Source organism: Triticum dicoccoides, chromosome 2A, assembly GCF_002162155.2.
Source record: "Triticum dicoccoides isolate Atlit2015 ecotype Zavitan chromosome 2A, WEW_v2.0, whole genome shotgun sequence".
NCBI lineage: Eukaryota > Viridiplantae > Streptophyta > Magnoliopsida > Poales > Poaceae > Triticum > Triticum dicoccoides.
In genome coordinates, this window is record NC_041382.1 from 230,100,663 (window position 1) to 230,120,162 (window position 19,500).

General features: G+C 49.1%; 1 protein-coding gene across 1 annotated transcript; it reads left to right on the forward strand.

Moving 5' to 3' along the window:
- The first annotated feature begins 13,986 nt into the window (after positions 1-13,986).
- LOC119354333 (ankyrin repeat domain-containing protein 13C-like) lies at positions 13,987-16,951 on the forward strand. Its single transcript, XM_037621069.1, has 2 exons — positions 13,987-15,633; positions 16,277-16,951. The coding sequence occupies exons 1-2, from the start codon at positions 14,164-14,166 to the stop codon at positions 16,619-16,621; spliced, it is 1,815 nt and encodes a 604-aa protein (XP_037476966.1). The 5' UTR covers positions 13,987-14,163; the 3' UTR covers positions 16,622-16,951.
- Positions 16,952-19,500: the final 2,549 nt, after the last annotated feature.

The window sequence follows — 19,500 nt, forward strand, 5'->3', positions numbered from 1 at the left end:
TCCCACGACTAGTGGCAGCACTTAGCTCCGCGCTGGTAAGAAGACAAGAAGACTAGACTAGGTGCCGGACGCGACTTTTTATTTGCTTTCCGCAGTTGGTTCGCCCCTCTTTAGTAAGAATTTGCTTTCTGGTGTTCCTTGCTGGCCTGGTTCCATTGCCTTTTTGCCTCCTTTCTGCTCTCTGTTCCTAGTTTTTGACATGTACTCTCCCTCGCGTGCCTCGCGAGGGGGCTGGACAGGTGCCCTCATGAGCGTTTTCGTTTTCCTGTCTTTCGCAAGGTACCCTCGCTCGAGTTTGCAAGCTGGCGCACCCCCCTCAATCCGTGCCCCCCGGATCCCGTGATACGAAGAACTAGGTCATGACCGGCAGTGCCTTCGACCAGGATCCGGAAGGATAAGAATTTCCTGGCGAATTTTTGCAGTTCTCAGGCGCCTTCCGAGCACAGGAGTCCTCGTCAGGCATTAGGGAACACGCGTCTCGCGAGGCGAAATCTACTCCAGGCGCATCACGCTAAGTTATTCCTACGCGCATACATAAAACATGACGCTGCAACACAACACAGGAATGATAAAATAGCACAACCACTTGGAAATCATAATTGTTGCATGCCCCAGCGGGGCCCCATACTTGTCTCTCTCTTAATGCAGGAAGGAAAGGAAAAATGAAACAAAAGCAGAACGTGCTCCCGCAGCAGGTCGTGAGGACGGGCCCGTGGCGCTCTCCTAAGCTCAGCCAGACCCCTCCTCACGCTTCACCGAAGCGCGGCGATGAATCGACCCGCTGCCACCCTCGAAGCGGGCGCGGCGGCTGGTCGTAGCCGCCACTGCTGGAGCTGTCGCCGGAAAAGGAGTCGCCGTATCTGGACGAGCCATGGCCAGCACCGAGGACGAAGCCACCTTCATCCTCGTCACGACCATCGCCAAGGCCGAGCACCTCGTCGCCATCATTGTCCTCGGGGCAGCACCCGACGCGGCGACCATCTTCCCCAAATACCCTCACAACGAGGGTCGCGTCGCTGTCGTACTTGAAGTGGAGGGCACACCGCCTGCCCAGTCCGCGTGCGTGGGCGAGCGTCTGCCAACCGTGGGCCAAGACCGCGTTGCCCGCGGTGGTGACTTCCACCGCGACCCACGAAGCCCTGCTGCAGCAACCGTCTGCCTGCAGCCAAAGACCGCCTGGACCTGCGGACGGCAGTTCGCCGACAAAGAATCGCGGGAGCTGAAGCTAGGTGCCAGCCGGATTCTTCGACCACACGATGAACTCCGGCATCACCTCCGCCGAATGGAAGCGCGACCGAGGAGGCCACAAAACCACGGCACGCCTCACCTCATCAATGGGACTGCCACGACCTTGGCGGCTGCCACCACACGAAGAGACGCCACCGCGGCCGCGAGGGGCCGCGGCAGGAGTCGTAGTGTGCTTGCGGGGACAGCCGCGCCCCCTCTTGGGCGGCGATGAGCCGGGCCCCTCCTGGCGAGCCTTCCCTTTCTCCGCAGCCGAGAGCCTCTTCGCAGGCGCCATGGGTGTTGCTGCCGGCAGTGGAGCAAGAAAGATGAAGAAGCGAGAGAAGCAAAGGAAGAGATGGGTGACGGGGGCTTCGCCCCCTCCCATTTATAGCCAAGGGGAGGCCAACCGCTGGCCTCCACGATCTTAGGTAATAATGATCTTTTTCTGCATGTAGCAAGGACTCGTCAAATCGGGCAGTTGCCAAGGCAGCATGGGGAAGCGGAGACGCCCACGTCCAATCGATCGCCACGCGTCAACCGATGCCGCAGGCTATTGGGGCCCGTGGCGCTCCGCACTTGCCCTTTGGCTTCGCCTTGAAGCCAAGCCCGAGCATGCCTTGGGCCCGAGGGCTACTGTCGGTGTTCTGGAAACGGGGGTCCCCAGACTTGCCTGCTTGCGGCCCGCGGCGTGGCTCCACTAGCGGCCCTATATGGCCCATCTTCACCAGCAAGCACTCAAGACCCTCGCGAGGGGCCAAGCCTCGCGAGGCGGACGACACAAGACCTCCTCAGGGGCGGCCTCACCAGGCTGGCTCGGGAGGGGCGGAGAGATTAAGGCAAGGGACACCTCGCGAGGTTTCTGTGACACAAGCCATGACAACTGGAGCCAGGCGGGCACGAGCCAGCGCAGTGTCCTCGTTTCCTCTTTGGTGCTAAAGAGGCAAGCGCAGGCGAGGAGTCCCGAGGCATCAGGCAAATGTTACCATATTGATGCAACAAGACCAGGACCAGCAGGACAGCAGGACGGAGGTCACCGTGGAGCCCAAGACGGCGTCACCGCCAGAGCCTTTGATAGACGAAGACTACTTTTGTCAGGATAACTTGTACTAGTTGTCTCCCTTCGAATTTGGCCGTTGTGGGATCTCTTCCCGCTCAATATTTGGGAAGAGGACCAGGACCTCTATAAATAGAATTAGCCACCACCATAGCAAGGGAGGCCGATCGGATCCAGATCATCCCCAACCACACAAGTTTACCAATCACAAGAACACCTTTCCTCAGGAGGCTGTTCTTACCTTGTAACTGTTCATCCTCAGCCCGAGAGGCAATCCACCACACCACACTGGAGTAGGGTATTACACCACAAAGGTGACCTGAACCAGTATAAATCTTGTGTCTCGTGTTCTTTGGGTTCGTCGAGTTAGGCCGTGAGATCGCGGAGTGTGCGAGCTAGAGGGGGGAAGATCTTTGTGCGCACCCCAGTGTTCGAACCTCAAGGGTTTTGCCGGAAGCCGAAATCCAACATGTTTGTGCTCCGTTTTATTACTTACTACCTTGTTGTTTTTATATTTCCAGATTATAAAAACCTATATCTACTATCCATACTACACTTGTATCACCATCTCTTCGCCGAACTAGTGTACTATACAATTTATCATTATATTAAATGTGTTGGGAACACAAGAGATTTTTTGTATTTGATTGCAGGGTTGTTTAAGAGAGATCATCTTCATCCTATGCCTCTCATGGATTGATAAAACTTAGGTCATTCACTAGAGAAAATTTTGATACTGTCATATAAAACTCTACACTTGAGGCCCAAAAACGTCTATAAAAATAAAAATTGTGTAGTAGACATTAGTCGCCTAGATCTGTTGATACTTTGGCCTTATCAATGGGTGGCTTTCCGAGGCCACTGAATTAGGTGTTGTGCATTGGTGCGGTCAAGGCATAACATCATACTTGTAGATGTAGCAACTTTGTTCGTCTGGAAGTGATTTTGGATTGATCTTTACACTTATTTTGTCATACTATATTGAATAACATAATAAAGACGAACGTGTGTATCGCTCGATGTAGAGGCAGTGTTGTCCTTCTTTTCAAAGAAAAAAATAGTAGGAAAGCTACATCAGGACTCTCTGCGCATCAATTGACTGGTTTACTTAAAGAAAGAAAGCAGGGGTACACTTTGGCACTAAGCAACAAAATTCTTGCCCACACACATACGGACGACCTGTCACGTACGCGACTAACTTGCTGTTGTGTGTAATCTACATCACCAGGAAGAGGTGCTACACGTGTTTGTACGTCACATTTCTCTCCTCTTTTTTAAAAGCATTAAAGTAGTAGTACTAGCATTTGCATTGCATTGCTTGGGCGGCCACAAAGGCTGGATTTGCAAAAAATAAAGAAGAAGTGTGTATGGAAGCGCAGCTCGCACGGCTGTGTGAAACCGCCGTTGCGACAACAATTTCCGCTTACAACAACATTGTCTTTAGGATCCCAAATCTCAAATAGCTAACGAATGTTTGTTGAGAGGTATGCCATTTGCGAACATTTTTATGATAAATTCTTCAGAGCGACTTGGCTATGTTGATATTTTTGTAAAAATTACGGTGTTCACTTGAAAATTTTGCCATGTTACCGCAACATGAATGCTGTGAAAACATCCGTTTTGCCATGCATCTCCAGCAAACATTCGCTGAATACCATTATTGCATCTTTTTTTAGGGATATCATTACTATATCTTTAACGGACGCTAATGCAGAGTATTTCAATTATTGCGTTTCAGGTCTTGCGAATAACACAAGGGTTATTTGGAGAGTGGTTGTAGCACATGACCCACATGTGTATCCAAAATTTGGAGAATTTTCTGTCAAATTCCACACAAAATTTTAGCGAGTTTTATTTTCTTATCTGTAATAGTGAACTTGTTTTGTGGTACTAGACTCATTGTTTTTTTAGGTCATACTACACTGATAAAAAATTGAGCAAAACTACACTGATTGATTTTGTTTAGAACAGACTACACTAATTGATGATGATGGTAGTACATGAAGACATGAGCCCGGCTAGGCCCGGTCCGATTTTTTGTCCAAAAGGACCCCCTGCCGAACGCTATTGTCAAAAAGGACTATCTGCAGATAAAAACGTCAAAAAGGACCCCCTAACTAGTGGCGGCAGGTGCGGCAGGCGACACGTGGCACCTGCCGCCACTAGGTGAGGCGGCGGGCCCCGCCGCCACCGCAGGAGGCGGCCGCGCGGTGCACAACGGAATCTCCACTCTGCGTCGCGCCGCGACGGAACGGGGCGGGCCAGGTGGGCCCGGCCGCCACCGGGCGAGGCGGCAAGCCCTGGCGCGGTCGCTGCCTGGGCGACAGGCCCTGATGCGAGCGGGCCCCGCCGGTGGGCCTCGCCGCCACTGGCTGAGGCGGCCACCCCTGTCGACAGCAGCTGGTGCGCTCTGACTGTGCACGGAAGGCGAGGTCCTGGCACTGATTCCCACGCGCGAAAACTGGCGGGGCGGGAATCACTCTGGCACTGATTGTTGTTGCTTTTGCTGATTCCCACGCGCGGCAAACGACGAATTTCACGAGTGGCTTGTTGCTTTGCTTTTGCTCCTTGCATGCTGTTGCTGATGATGTTGATTTTCACGCGCGGGAATCCGAGGCTGCCGACACTACATGGATCCTCTCCCTTTTATATGCCATGCTTCAGCTTCGTGCGCAAGCACTCTGTAACCTCGTTCCTCTCCTTTGCTCTCTAAGTCTCTAAGTACAGAGAGAAAAGAAAGCTCAGTAAGCACTTTCACTCGTGATTTAGGGCGATTTAGAGTTGGATTTTGAGGATGATGAAGTTGAAGAAAAGATAGATTAAGGTAAGATCTATCCATTTTTGTTGGTTTCATTCGCATGCACGATGTTTTTATTCTATTTGATTAGTTCCTAAGTGTGTATTCTATGTTGCTTTAGGCATTATTTCAGCACTTGGAGGAGTCATTTGGAGTTTCTGTAGTAGGAATAGCCGTGCAAAGTGAACTACGAAGTTGAAGATCAAGGTATGAGCTTTGCAGTACATTTATTTATTTATGCATGCAGGGTGGTAATTAGTTCATCCTTTAGCTCGTAATTAGCTATGTGATGGTAGTGCTTAGAGGTTAGAAATAATTTCAGACGAGAGATGTAGCATTTAAACTATTTTTTTGAAATAGTAGGTTGAAGATGTTGCATCAATGTTAGGTGCGTCCATTAGTATTGACATGCGGGAAATCTTAATACGGTAATTAAGAAAAAAATGTACTGTAATTGTTTATTGCATGCGGTATGTTATTTCATGTGGTATGTTATTTTATGTGGTATGTTTATTAATAAGTCGCAATAATCTAAATTTTATATGTTAAGATTAGGTGCTAATGTATGATGTATGTAATTAGGTAAAATAATTCATCTTAGTATCAAACAAGGAGGAGAAGACGTGATTGAAGAAATTGTGTTTCCATTTTCGCTGTCCCATTTTGAGGTGATGAACACATACATGAAAGTGCTATTTTCATACTTTTGTTAGCAGGAAGAAAAATCCGTGTGTAATATTGTTGTTAATGTGATAATAGGTTGACGAGGTTCATATAGTACCGGCGACGGATATTTATTGGAACTATTTTGACGCTTAATTGCATTCGCAAGCACATCCATATTGCAGCTAAGGTGAAAAATGACACTGTAATTTTGTTAATATTTTTTGTATTAATGTAGTATTGTGAATAATGTGCATGCTGCTGCAAATATTATTATTTGTAGATAAATGATTGTTATCGTATGATGTGAAAAAAATTATATAAAGCCGAAAGAAATTAAATGTTTTACTCATATGATATTAAAATGTTATTATCGTATTATTATGTTTACTGGTTGTTTGGATAGCGAGTAATTACCATGAGTTTTGTCATAACATGGGTATAAAATGACGCCGTAATTTTGTTAATATTTTTTATATTGATGTACTGTCATGCCGCTGCAAATATTATTATTTGTAAATAAATGAATTTTATCGTATGATATGAAAAACATTATATCATGCCGGAAGAAATTAGATATTTTACTCATATGATATTTAAATGTTATTATCGTAATATTATGTTTAGTGGTTGTTTGGCTAGCGAGTACTTACCCTCAGTTTTGTCATAACCTGTTGTAAGGAAATTATGTAGAAAACCACATTTTACTAATAGTCGTTTTTCCAGAAGCTAAGTTTTTGCATGTTACGAGAACTATTTTAGGATATTTTTGGGGTAGTTAGAGAAAAGCAAACAAAGTTTTAGTTTGTTACGCTCGTAGACAAGTTTGAGAAAAATAGATCTTTAAATACCCGTTAACCAAACAACCCCTTAAAGTCTAAGCAAATGATTCTAAAAACAAACCGAATATTTCTAATGAAAATACAATTATTATTTTAGTCGTAAGATATGTAAATGTTGTCATCGTTACTAAATGTTCAGTTATTAATTATTTGAAATGTAAACATGTATGTTGGTTAGGTACTATGGAAAATTTAGTAGTGTACTATGGGAACGTCTTACGCGACGGTCCATGCGGGGTGGATGTGTCCTTCTGCGAGTCGACTACAGTAGTGGTGAGAGACATGGTCAACGTGGGTTACGCAGCTGTTAGAAGGTGCATCCGAGCGGTGTTTGGCCCAGTGATGCAGGAAAAAAAATGACAATGGAGGCCTTCGTCATTGACGGAGGAAATGATGGGACAGTTGCCCGTTGGGGTTTGCGGCCTGTCACAGGTGATCGGTCGTGGGGGTCGTACATGAGGTTTGCAAGCAATCCCAATAACTCAATGTATGGTCAGCCGATGGTGTATGTGGAGTTCATTTCAGTCACTGATGTTGCCGGATGCAGTAGCAGGGGTGGTGAGGTCGAGTTGGCCATCACATCAGCCCCTAGCATCGGCCCATCGGAACCGACGGGCGGCCAGCCTGTGTATGACACAGGATATTGGTCGGCGGCCGTTGACATGAGCGAACACGTGGAGGGATTGCCGGAGGCGCTAGATGATGATGATCATTCTTCTGCGTCTTTGGAGTCAAGCGGAGAAGAAGATGTTCCTCCTCAGAGGGCGGTCGCGGCGGCACTGCAACCTGGGTTTTTACGGGATATGAGCATCACCAACGAATTTCACTCTGCTTCTGGCCTAGGAGCGGGAAGCCTGGAGGTTGGGCAAGTTTTCCCAGATAAGAAGTCTGCTTACCAGGCAATGGGTAGCTATGCAATCGGCATCCACCGCCAGCATAGAGTGAAGCAGTCTGATAAAAAAGAGTTGAAGGTCATATGCATCCACACCGCGAAAGGTTGCCGCGGAAGAGTTCTCGCTAGACTGAAGCCTGGGGTATGTCAGTCATGGCATATCACAAAAATAGTGGAGCATACCTGTGAGCAAACTGGGACTCTTTCAGATCACTGCAATGTGACAGCAAAATTTGTGGCACAGACGATGGAAACAATTGTGCAGGGAAGTCTCAACATTAGTGTTAGGGCTCTGCAAAAAGATGCAGAGGATCTAATTGGATTCCCTGTTAGCTACAGCAAGGCTAGGCATGCGAAGGAAAATATATTTAAGAACTTGTATGGTACCTATGAGGAGGCATATTCTTATGCCCCTAGAATGCTTCATCAAATAGCAAGTGCTAATAGGGGGACTCAAGTTTGGCAGAGAGAACGTCCAAACCCAATGAACCCGGGTGAGCTAATCCTGGACCGCTTATTCTGGGCATTCGCCCAGACTATACAAGCCTTCAGGCACTGTCGCCCGGTATTATCTGTTGATGGTACCTTTCTCACTGGAAAGTACAAGGGCACACTATTGGTGGCGATTGCAGCGGATGCAAATAATCAGCTTCTTCCTATTGCATATGCATTGGTCGAGAGCGAGAACAAAGATAGCTGGTTGTGGTTCCTGAGCTGCGTGAAGATGGGTGTCGTGAAAGAGCGTAAAGGTGTTTGCATCATTTCTGATCGCAACACTGGATTATTAAGCGCTCTTGAAATAATTAAGGCGTCGGAAGAAGAGTGGGGCTGGCCCGATCTAGAGGGAAGGTGGTGCATGAGGCATTTGGCAGCAAACTTTTACTCCAAATTCAAAAACAAGGATTGGTTCAAGTTATTCAAGAGGATGTGCATGCAAAAAACTGTAGCCAAAATGAATGCGATATGGGCAGGTATCAATGGTGAGATCGACCGCGCGGCCTTGCCGCAGAGAGAAGACCGGAGGGGTCGTAGGACGGTCATAAATTTGAGCCAGTGGATCACCGAGAATTGCCCTCATTTGGAGAATTGGGCACAGGCTCATGACACCGGGGCTCGGTATGGAATAATGACCAGCAACATGTCAGAGGTGTACAATGGTGTTCTTAAAGGGGTGCGAGCACTGCCTATCACAGCCCTAATTGAAGAAACTTGGAACCGGACCCTGTCATACTTTGCAGACAGGGTCACCGTCGCCAAAGCACAAGTTGAATTGAACAAGCCATGGTCCGAGAAGATGCAAAGACATCTGGACGAGAAAGCAAAGAAGTCCCAAAGTCATGGCTGCAGGAAAGTGGACGCACTTAGGAATAAGTGGGAGGTCAATGTGCGAGCCAAGTACGTTAAGGGTCACCACAGAGGATCAAAAAAGCAAGCTGTCACCCTTGGCTCAACCTCCTGTGAGTGCACTTGTAACAAGCCCAAGCTTGAGGGCTACCCTTGCAGTCATGTGCTCCGGGCGGCTGCTGTTCAAAAAATCAGCGTCGAGCCATACATATCGCCGTACTTTAACATGTACAATCTGTACAACACTTGGAACGGTGAGTTCTGGGCTTGGGGCATTGATATGAACTACAAAATGTTGTGGCCAGATGGGCCGAAATGGGTTCCGAACACCGACTTGATGAGAACCGCAAAGGGACGATGTCAGTCTAGGCGTCATCGCAATGACATGGACCATAGCCAGATGGGAGAACCAAGGCGATGCCGCGTTTGCAGGTGTCCTGGACATTCACGCAAAGACTGCCCGTATCGAGCCAACAACAACGCATGATGTTGATATATATGTACTCGCCATGTCTATTTATATTTCTACTCGTTATGTGTACTTATATTGAATTTAAATTCATTCTCTTTGTATTATTGTACTCCTGATGTTAACTTCAGATAATTAATGTAAATCGTATCTCTTTGTATTTTTTAAGTTAATTTAGATTTGCATTTGTATTTCTGTCTTCCTCGTAATTTATATTTGTATGTTTGTGTGCAGGTTATGGGTGAAGTGCCAGTGCTTTTGCAGGGGCCCCATGATGCCGGGCACCGTTGCCACCTATTTTTGAAACCAAATACTAAGCATGATTATCGGCCTTTCAGACTTCGAACCATAAAGAAAACATGGCCAATACACAATCATTTCCTTGCTCACCTTGACGCTTATGGACTACAAGGTTTTGCTAGGCTCACATCATGCGACGACCAAGTACGTTCGGACCCATCCCTTTTGACATCCCTCGTTGACCGGTGGAGACCTAAAACCCACACCTTTCACTTTCGTTTTGGGGAGCTTGCACCTACACTGAAAGATGTTTCTATGATCACTGCTCTACCAATTAGAGGTGAGCCGGTAGTCTCTCCACGAGTGTCTCCATCTTGGGCATTAGATATAGCAGCCCGTATTGGGATGGAAATGCCAGAATCACAACGTTCTGGTAACCCTCGGGGCATCCCACTCGTCTGGCTTCGTGATAACTTTCTTAATTTATCTAGCTTCGCCAATGAGGAGACGAGAAAAAGACATCTGTTTGCATATTTGTTGTGGCTCCTCGGGAATCTATTTCCAAATTCACATGGGGACGTTGTTGTCCCTGGTCTCATCTACATTGCAGAGAATATGGTAGATGAACCTTTACCCGAGCAGCCAAAATACAGCTTCGGTTCTGCCATGCTATCTCATACATACAGAGGCTTGTGTGATGCCATGCAAAAAACCTCTTTCGCACAAAAAGCTCCATTACTTTGTGTCGCCTATGAGTTTCTACAGTTGTGGTCCTGGGAATACCTCCCTGTAGGACGACCTCGTATAGTACAACCCATATACCCATATGACTTTGGCGAGGGTGCTAGCGCAACTATGGCCACCAGGTGGACAAAGGCACGGAAACGTTGGTCTCCAGATATTGCGAAAAATTGTTACCCTATGTACCACCAGCAGTTTGAGATACTTGATGAGGCAGAAGTCACATGGAACCCGTGGACTCAGGACCAGCTAAAATTGGTCTTTGATGCTCGACACTTCACACCAGGCATGTTGACCGATAGTGCATTCTGGCTGACTCGCTGCAACTTATTGTTCCTGTGGTGTGTTGAACCTTACAACCCAGAGCGTGTAATGAGACAGTTCGGTCTCTATCAAGAAATTCCACCACCTTTTCCCAGACGTATCGATGAGGAAACACATAAGTAAGATGTGACATCCCTAAATAGTTAGTGTCATTTTTAATTTACTAAACTCACACTTTGTTACATATTTGCAGGCTAACCAATATGGGCAGGGGTTGGAGTTTATACGATTGGAGGGAAGAGAACAGTGAATGGGTACACAAGTGGACAAATGAAGCGCTAGCAGATATAGTGCGTGAACTTAGGTATATTTTATGTACATTATTTTTTTACGATGATCATACGATGCGTGAAGATGCTTTGCTTTCATCACAAAGGTTTAAAATGTTTCTATGTGCAGGACACACCTGATGTTAATTGGGGCGATGAGAACACCCAACGCGGCGTCAACACAGGCCTCCGGGGAGCATCACATGATCATGGCGTCAACACAGGCCTCCGGGGAGCATCACATGATCTTGGCGACACGGTTACATCATTAGTTACAGAGTTCTTCGGAGGGGATGTTATTGGCCCATCTTTTATCCCCCCGGAGTCACAACCATACGCCTACAATTGCGCTTCAGGTTCGCAACAAGGATTCGCGACTCCACCACCTATGCAGGACTCGCAGACACATGAAGCCGAAGTGGAGTACGGCCGCGGTCTTCGTGTGACCCGGCCACCTAATCGCTTGTCGCCTTCCGGTCGTAAGGAAAGGCCAGGTGGTCGTCGTTAAGTACGGTGATTCATCTATGCACGTGCGCGACCCATTGTATCTATATATGTGTGTATCAGACTTTTCGATTTGAACATCTATGTTTGCTGAAATAAAAATGCACCAGTCAACGCTTTCCCCTCAATATTTTCAGGCAACGCTTTCCCCTCAATATTTTCCCGCCAACGCTTTCCCTCCATATGTTCCGCCACCCGTTTCCCGCCAACCCCTTCCCGCCATATCTTCCCGCCACTCGTTTCCCGCCATATGTTCCCGCCAACCCTTTCCCGCCATACTGCACTCGTTCTTTCCCGCCATTTTCTCCTCTCTACCTATAAAACCCCCTTCAGACGGAGGTGGATAAGCATTCGAGTGTAGTGTAGTCGAGATGTCCCATTATCCTTTCGATCGTAGTTTTCACCCTGGGATGAGCAGGACTCTTTTGAGGCTAGCTACCGATTTCAGGATGGACAATAGGATAGTTCCATGGGACGAACTCACCGGTAGTGACACCATAATGAATGAGTTGGCTCACCAATTACGTAGGTCTGGGTGGCCTGAAAGGACCTATGAGGAGGTACGTAAAGAACTTCTTAGGTTGCATGCAAGGTGGAAGAATGTAGTGGAGCCGAAGAGTGAAACTTTCAGAAGGACTGCAGAAATGCATCCATTTTTATGGACTGAGGAGAGCGAGGATGAAGATGATATCTTCATGCCGCCGCTTTCGGGTGCTGCATCATCACAGGGCAAGAGTTCTGCATCGTCAAAGGGCAAGAGTACTGCATCCACGAAGAGCAAGAGTTCTGCATCGTCCAAGGGTAAGAGTTCTACATCCTCGAAGGGCAAGAGTTCTGCATCGATGGAGGATGACGATGATGTCTTCATGTAGTTTTATTCCAGTTCTACCGTTTAATTCGGATGTACTTGCATTATTAGTTTGTACTCTGTTATTGTAGGGCATTATGTTCTATCTTAAATTTATTTTGTAGTTGTTGCACGATGTTCGATATTAGTGGAGGGAAAGAAAATGCCACTACTTTATTCTTAAACTATATTTTTTTCCATTACGACACGGCACAACTGAAAATAAGATACATTGTAGGAATATACCTACATTTAACTCCTGAAATAAAGCTACATTAAAGTGCAGAAATAAAGATACAAATGATTGCGGAATTTTAAATACTACCACAGGAATCTACTGAGTCCAGCGTGGATATTTTCCTTTTCCATCGCCAGCTTCTTCTGTTGCCTTAGCCTGACGAGCCCTTTCTTTCTTTCTCTGCCTCTCTGCCTCACGAGCCTCCTTTCGCTGTCGTTCCTGCTCCTCCATGCGACGAGCCTCTTCCCTGTTTTTCTTTCCCATTTCCTCAAAAAAACGGTGTTGCTCCGCATAGTATTCTTTTAACTCTCTCTCTTGCTCTGCTTTCTGCTCAGCTTCCGCCTTCTCGCGTCGCTCTTCCGCAAATAAACTATTCCACGCACGGCGACTTCTTTCACGAATCTCAGTCACTGCCCAAGCCGGCTTCTCCGTGTCAATCCAATGATAGTACATGCACAGAGGCGGAGGAGACTACAACAACAAACAAGAATGTTACTAAAGAATCAATGAAAATACCAACAATATCTATTTGTGATGGTTAAAGCATACCGGAGGCTTGTCGTACTCTGAAATAGCTACGGCAGGATCTTCCTCATAATTGGCGCACATGAAAAACTTCATGCCCAACCAATCTGAAAAATCCGTCACCTCCTTCACCTTGCAAAGATCGCCACACCAACATCGCAGGACTGCCACCCCAGGAGGCAAACTTGCGTTCTTCATTTTCCTCGGCCTAATGCTTTGATCCGAGCAAGGCAAACTCATACCGACTGAAAAAAAATGTGTTATACACTTTGCGCAGTGGCGATTTCAAGGATGGCTGGACGAGAGCCTCGGTGTCTCCTTTTATAAGCCCAGACGATAAATAATGGCGAGAAAATTAAGCAGTAAATTTTAGGATCCCTGTAGTGTCGGCACAATAGCTTCCCGCAGTATTGGATTCCCGCAGCGAGTGACTGATGCCGTCGCATCCACTCAAGCAATAGCCAGACTGATTCTTGGGCGAAAGAAGCATCAGCGTGCATTTTCCCGCTCGTGGGAATCACCGCCGTCAGGTCGCTGTTGCACACGGGAATCAGCGCCATCTGCAATAGGAAAATGCGTCGGGCGTGAAGAAAGATGCCGCCTCCTCCGGTGGCGGCCTGGCCCACGCCTCGGCCCGCGCGCAGCTGAGGCTGTCGGACGGGGAGCGACAGCGGCAGAGCTCGCCGCCTCACCTAGTGGCGGCCGGGCCCGCCTCTCCTGGCCCGTTCCGTCACAGCTACTGCACGGTGGGAGAACCCGTTGTGCACCGCGCGGCCGCCTCCTGCGGTGGCGGCGGGGCCCGCCGCCTCACCTAGTGGCGGCAGGTGCCACGTGTCGCCTGCCGCACCTGCCGCCACTAGTCAGGGGGTCCTTTTTGACGTTTTTATCTGCAGATAGTCCTTTTTGACAATAGCGTTCGGCAGGGGGTCCTTTTGGACAAAAAATCGGCCCGGTCCATATTTAGCCCATCCTCGACACCACTCTCTCGTGTTTCTTGTTTCTTCCCCAGCTGGTTCACCACCCAACGGTCCCAACCTCCACCGCTCCCCACTCCACTCCACTCGATCCCCACGCACGCACTCAGGAAGGATAGCTCCCCGCACCCCACCCCCAGAGCCGAGGAAGAGAACCCAACACGAGAATCCCAAGAGGAGAGCTCCTATCCCCGACCAGGAGCAGAGCGGGCGATGTCAGTTCAGGACCCATCCCCCATGCCCCTCCCCGCCGCGGCGCGACCCAAGCGCACGTCCTCCGCGCCGATCCGGCCCTCCGACTACGCGCACAGCCCGGCGCACCACTGCGTCGCGCTGCGGGACGCCGCCGGCCTCTCCGCCATCCTCGCCGGCCTCCCGCCCCTCGCCCACCCCTCCCGCATCCTCTCCGCCGCCGACGCCGCGCGCGAGGCCCGCCTCTCGGCCTCCGTCTCCGCCGCGCTCGACCGCCGCGACGTGCCAGGTGGGGACACCGCGCTCCACCTCGCCGTGCGCCTCAGGCTCCCCTCCCTCGCCTCCGCGCTCGCCGCCGCCGGCGCCGACCCCACGCTCCAGAACCACGCCGGGTGGACGCCGCTCCAGGAGGCGCTCTGCCTGGGGTGCAAGGACATCGCGGCCCTCCTCCTCCGCGCCCACCGGCTGGCGGCCTGGGCCAAGCTCCGCCGCCGGGCGCCCGCGCTCTCCGCCGCGCTGCGCCGGGTCCAGGACTTCTACCTCGAGGTGGATTTCCACTTCGAGAGCTCCGTCGTGCCGCTCCTCTCGCGAGCCGCGCCGTCGGACACTTACCGGATATGGAAGCGCGGCGCCAACCTGCGTGCGGACACCACCCTCGCCGGCTTCGACGGCCTCCGCATTCGGCGGGCTGACCACTCTTTCCTCTTTTTCGGGGAGGAGACTGAGGCCGGCGGCCGCCGCCTCCCCCCGGGATCGCTCCTTGTGCTCCACCGCGGCAAGCGCGAGGTGCATGACGCGTTCGCCGCCGCCGCCGCCGCCGGGGACGAGGATGCGGCCACCTCCGACGCGGCCGCCTACCGGCCGGGGCTCAACATCACCTCCGCGAGGCTCGTTCCGAGGACCACGTGGCTGCGCAAGGAGAAGACGGAGAGCGTTGGGGAGTGGAAGGCGCGGGTGTTCGACGTCCACAACGTCGTCTTCTCCTTCCGCACGCTCAAGGCAGCCAGCACCGGTCGCAAGGATTTGACCTTCGAGCTTGCCGGAGAAGACGACGAGGAGTTCTTGCCGCTGGAGATCCGGGATGACGACGAGGACGGCGATTTCTTAGTCGCCGACATCCCCCCGCCCCCGCCACGGCGCAGCTGCTACGTGCCTGGCCGGCGCAGCGTGGCAGGACCACCCTCGCATATGGGGACGCCGCAGAGGAGGAGGAACAGCGTGGACGTGCCGCGACGGCTGCCAACCTGTGCATCGGTGGGCCGCGGCGAGGATGGCGTGTTCAGCCGGAACGCGACGACCGGGGGAGCCAAGTGGAAGGAGGAGGAGACGGTGAAGACACTGCGGCCCACCGTGTGGCTCACAGAGGACTTCCCGCTGAGCGTCGACGAGTTCTTGCCCCTGCTGGACATCTTGGCTACCCGTGTGCGCGCCGTCCGCCGCCTCCGTGAGCTGCTCACCACCAAGTTCCCGACTGGGACATTCCCTGTGAAGGTAACGTTCAGTCTACTTTGCTGCTCCAGCGGCAGGCAACCCAAGTTCTGGTACTACTGTTTCTTCGCAAACAACTTGCTCAGTTTTACTGGTTGTGCAAATTTGACAAGAATTTATAAGTCCTTTGTAGCAATTTAACATGGTGAAGGAGCAATTTCAACACTTAGAAGTTATCTGAATCAAGCAAAATAATTAATGAATGATCTGCTATTGGGACTATCTAGCTGTTTGTAGCATCAAGAACAGCAACTAGGGGCAGCATATGCAGTGAAAGCTCGACAGTTTGTAGGGAAACAATTTATAAGTTCAGATGCTCATCTGCATGGTGCATTGCCCTGGAGCAGGCAATTTCCAGGTTTGATCAATGGGGAGTTCAGTAGTAGATGCACTATTAAAGTAGATGCACTACCACTTCCCCAAATATCCTTTTGCTCCATTAGCGTGTTCTGAAGACTATGCATCATCTTGCTTCTGAAGAATGTATTGCTCGAAACACACAATGGATTCGGTGCGCTGCCTATGGCAATAGTCATAAGAATTAGTTGGATGCAGCTATGGACTAGAGATGGTGTAATTCAGTTTGGCTAACTGATGATTCTCGGTTGCGATTCAGTGCTAATTCATGACTCTGTTGTTGATGCAGGTTGCGATCCCTGTTGTTCCGACTGTGAGGGTAGTCATCACCTTCAACAAGTTTGTTCCCCTGGTAGAGCCAGAGGAGTTCTTCACGCCGATGTCGAGCCCCAGCCTGCTGGCGAGCCCAGGTCCGGGGTCCATCATGCCTAAGCCAGACACCCACAAGAGCTCGTATCTGAGGTGGATATCCAAGAACTCGAGAGCAAAGCCAGTGAACCTGTCGCAGGTCGCGGACAACACCGACCCCTTCACCATCCCCAGCGACTACACCTGGGTAAACCTGGGTTCCACCAAGACCCAGGACAAGAAGTCATCCAAGACCAGTAAAAAGGGCAAGAGCAAAGAGACCTGACTAAACTAACTAGCGGTGTCATCCTCTGGTCTCGATTTAGTGGGGAGCTAATACACCATGACCCAGAACCTGTAATTACCGAGCATCTGGGAGAAGCCCTGGGTTAGGGTTTAGGATGATTTAGGGTCGTGACAAAGAACTGCGGTGAGTTGGAAACAGCTAGTGTGGAACCTCTTATGTTTTAGCTCTTGTTGATTGACCGTTCTTCTTCAGCAACGTTGTTGTACTTGTACACATTGGGCAGCGCCAAATTGCACAAGCTGCTCTTGCTGCCTACAACAAGGATCTCTTGTGTTTTTTTTATATAATATCTACTGCACATTTCCATTATTTGTGTATGTTTCAGTTCTTCTGTGTACTAGTACGTCTGTTGTGTTTGAGAATTTGGAGTGATCTCCTTCCTGCATCCCCAAGCACAATGTGGGATCCAGGATCCTTTTCCCCTGGAAAGCAAAATGATGGACGAATGGTCGTTGCGTGTTCGGTTCGTGGATCGATGAGTTCAATGGATCTTTTTTCTCTTTCTGGTGCGGATGAATATGATGGCTGCGGCTTCTGCAAAAGATGTGTTAGCGTGGTGTGTGTCCGTGCTTTGTAGGGCAGAATCATTGGCCTGATGCATGCTTTACCAGAGAGATGGCTGGCACACACATTCCTTCCTGTTTCAGCTATGTACAAACGAGGAAATATAAGGTACAATGCATGCTCCAACTTTGATAAAACAAATTGTAACGTTTCAAGAAACCGCACTATTCATATCTAGATTTTTTTTCTCCATCGCTATTTTAAATTTGCATGAGTTTTTAGGGATTGTAGACACATGTCTTGTGAACATTCACGATTTTTATTTATTTTTATTTCTAAAACATTTAAATGTGCTTTTGGAAAGATGGGAGCATGTGAGGGTGGGAGCACATCCCACATGTTTAAGGTTCTAGGCTAACCAGTAAGCGTGCACGTGTAACACACATTTCGATTAAAATTAACACCAGATGCGAGAATTCAAGTAAATAGGGATACACCTTCTCCGTTCATTTTTACAAGTTTAAACCATGCATCATGACTAAATGTATTTCATTACAAGGGAAAATATGTTCGCTTCAAGGGCGGCCAAAACAAAACAAAGGTGCAACCATCAACTTTGTTTGCGGTCATCTTTAAACTTCACTCTTTCTAATGGATCAATCCCTAAGAATATTATCCAACATCGAGAAGCAAGCACAAAGCCATTGATCTTTAGCCGAGTGTAAGACTCACACAATCAAAGATTTGAGTGCAACAAAATGGCTATGATGCAACATCTCACCAAGACATGTTCATCAACAATCAAAAGACCAAAAGGCCCAAACAATTTATTGGGCCGTAAGAAAATAGTTATGTAGAACCACCATAATATACATGCTTACAACACTATCGCCACATATTATTTGGATGCTCTAACACACGTCGTTGATGCGAACATCTAGCAACACCATCCATGCTGACATAATAAACAACATATTCTTGTCCTGGTCCAACAAGCTGAATCAGTAAATGACCCCTCTTAACATGTTCAGTAGCATTCGCTACAAAAAAGTAAGAATATTCAGATTTCATGTCAACAACACATATATTTGGAAGTGCATTTTCTTTATCTCTGACGCCATAAAATCTTCATGATAAGTTAGTTTTCTTTCAGGTGTATAATGCAAAACTCTGATGCAAGCTAGCATGAAACCTTTAAAAGTGGGAATTTTATCAACATGAAAAGACACGAGAAGCTTTGACCGTGTAGAAAACCGTCGGATCCATCGGTAGGATAGCGAGCGTAGTCGGAAGTGACAGAGGGGAGTTCACATGTGGGGTTTACGCAGGTTCAGACCCTCATGATGAAGTAATACTCTACGCCCCGCTTTGTTTTTTATTGATGTGGGAGCACCTCATGCGAGGGGGTTACAAGATGATGATGATGACTACCGAGAGTTCTGTCTAATTGAATAGATGTCATAAGCTACCCCGTCCTCACCTTATAAAGGGGACGAGAGCTAGAGTTTACATGCCTCCTAGTTGATCTCATGTGCAAGGGCTTCTTGGCTTTCACATCAAGATGGTCTTCCCGCTCCGAGTCAGGCCCCTGAACTGGCTCCTAGAGTTGAGCCGCCGCCAGGTCCACTGGGCCTTGAGGCCGGCCCGACACCGGGTGTAACACCCCAGATGTAATTTGCCATATTTGTAACTCCGACTATGCCATTTTTGGCTTAAGTTATGAGATTCCCTTCGTGGTTGGGTTCTTGTCTTCGTTTTGCATTTTGTTCATGTCATGCATTTCATATCATGTCATCATGTGCATCTCATTTTGCATACGTGTTCGTCTCATGCATCCGAGCATTTTCCCCGTTGTCCGTTTTGCAATCCGACACTCCTACGTGCACCGGTGTCCCCTTTTGTCTCTTTTCGTGAGCGGGTGTTAAAAATTCTCGGAATGGACCAAGATTTGCCAAACGGCCTTGGTACACCACTGATAGACCGCCTGTCAAATTTCATGTCATTTAGAGTCCGTTTGATACTTCAACGGTTAACCGGGGAACCGCCAAGGTCTCGTGTGTGTTGCAGCCCAACACCCCTGCAAAACGGCACGATAACCCTTCCAAAGCACTCCCATGTCCTCCGTCGTTGGATCATGACCGCGTGGTCGAAAACCGCACTCCATTTGGACACTCCTACCTCCTCCTAGCTATAAATATGTGCCCCTCCCCGAAAATTCGCGTAGATGAAACCCTAGCCTAGCCCCTCTCCGCCGCCGGACACGTCCGGATCCCACCAGACGAAAATCACCGCCGCGCCCGCACCAATTGGAGTCCGCCACGTGGCAGCGCCACCGCTCGCCGCTGGCCCGCCCG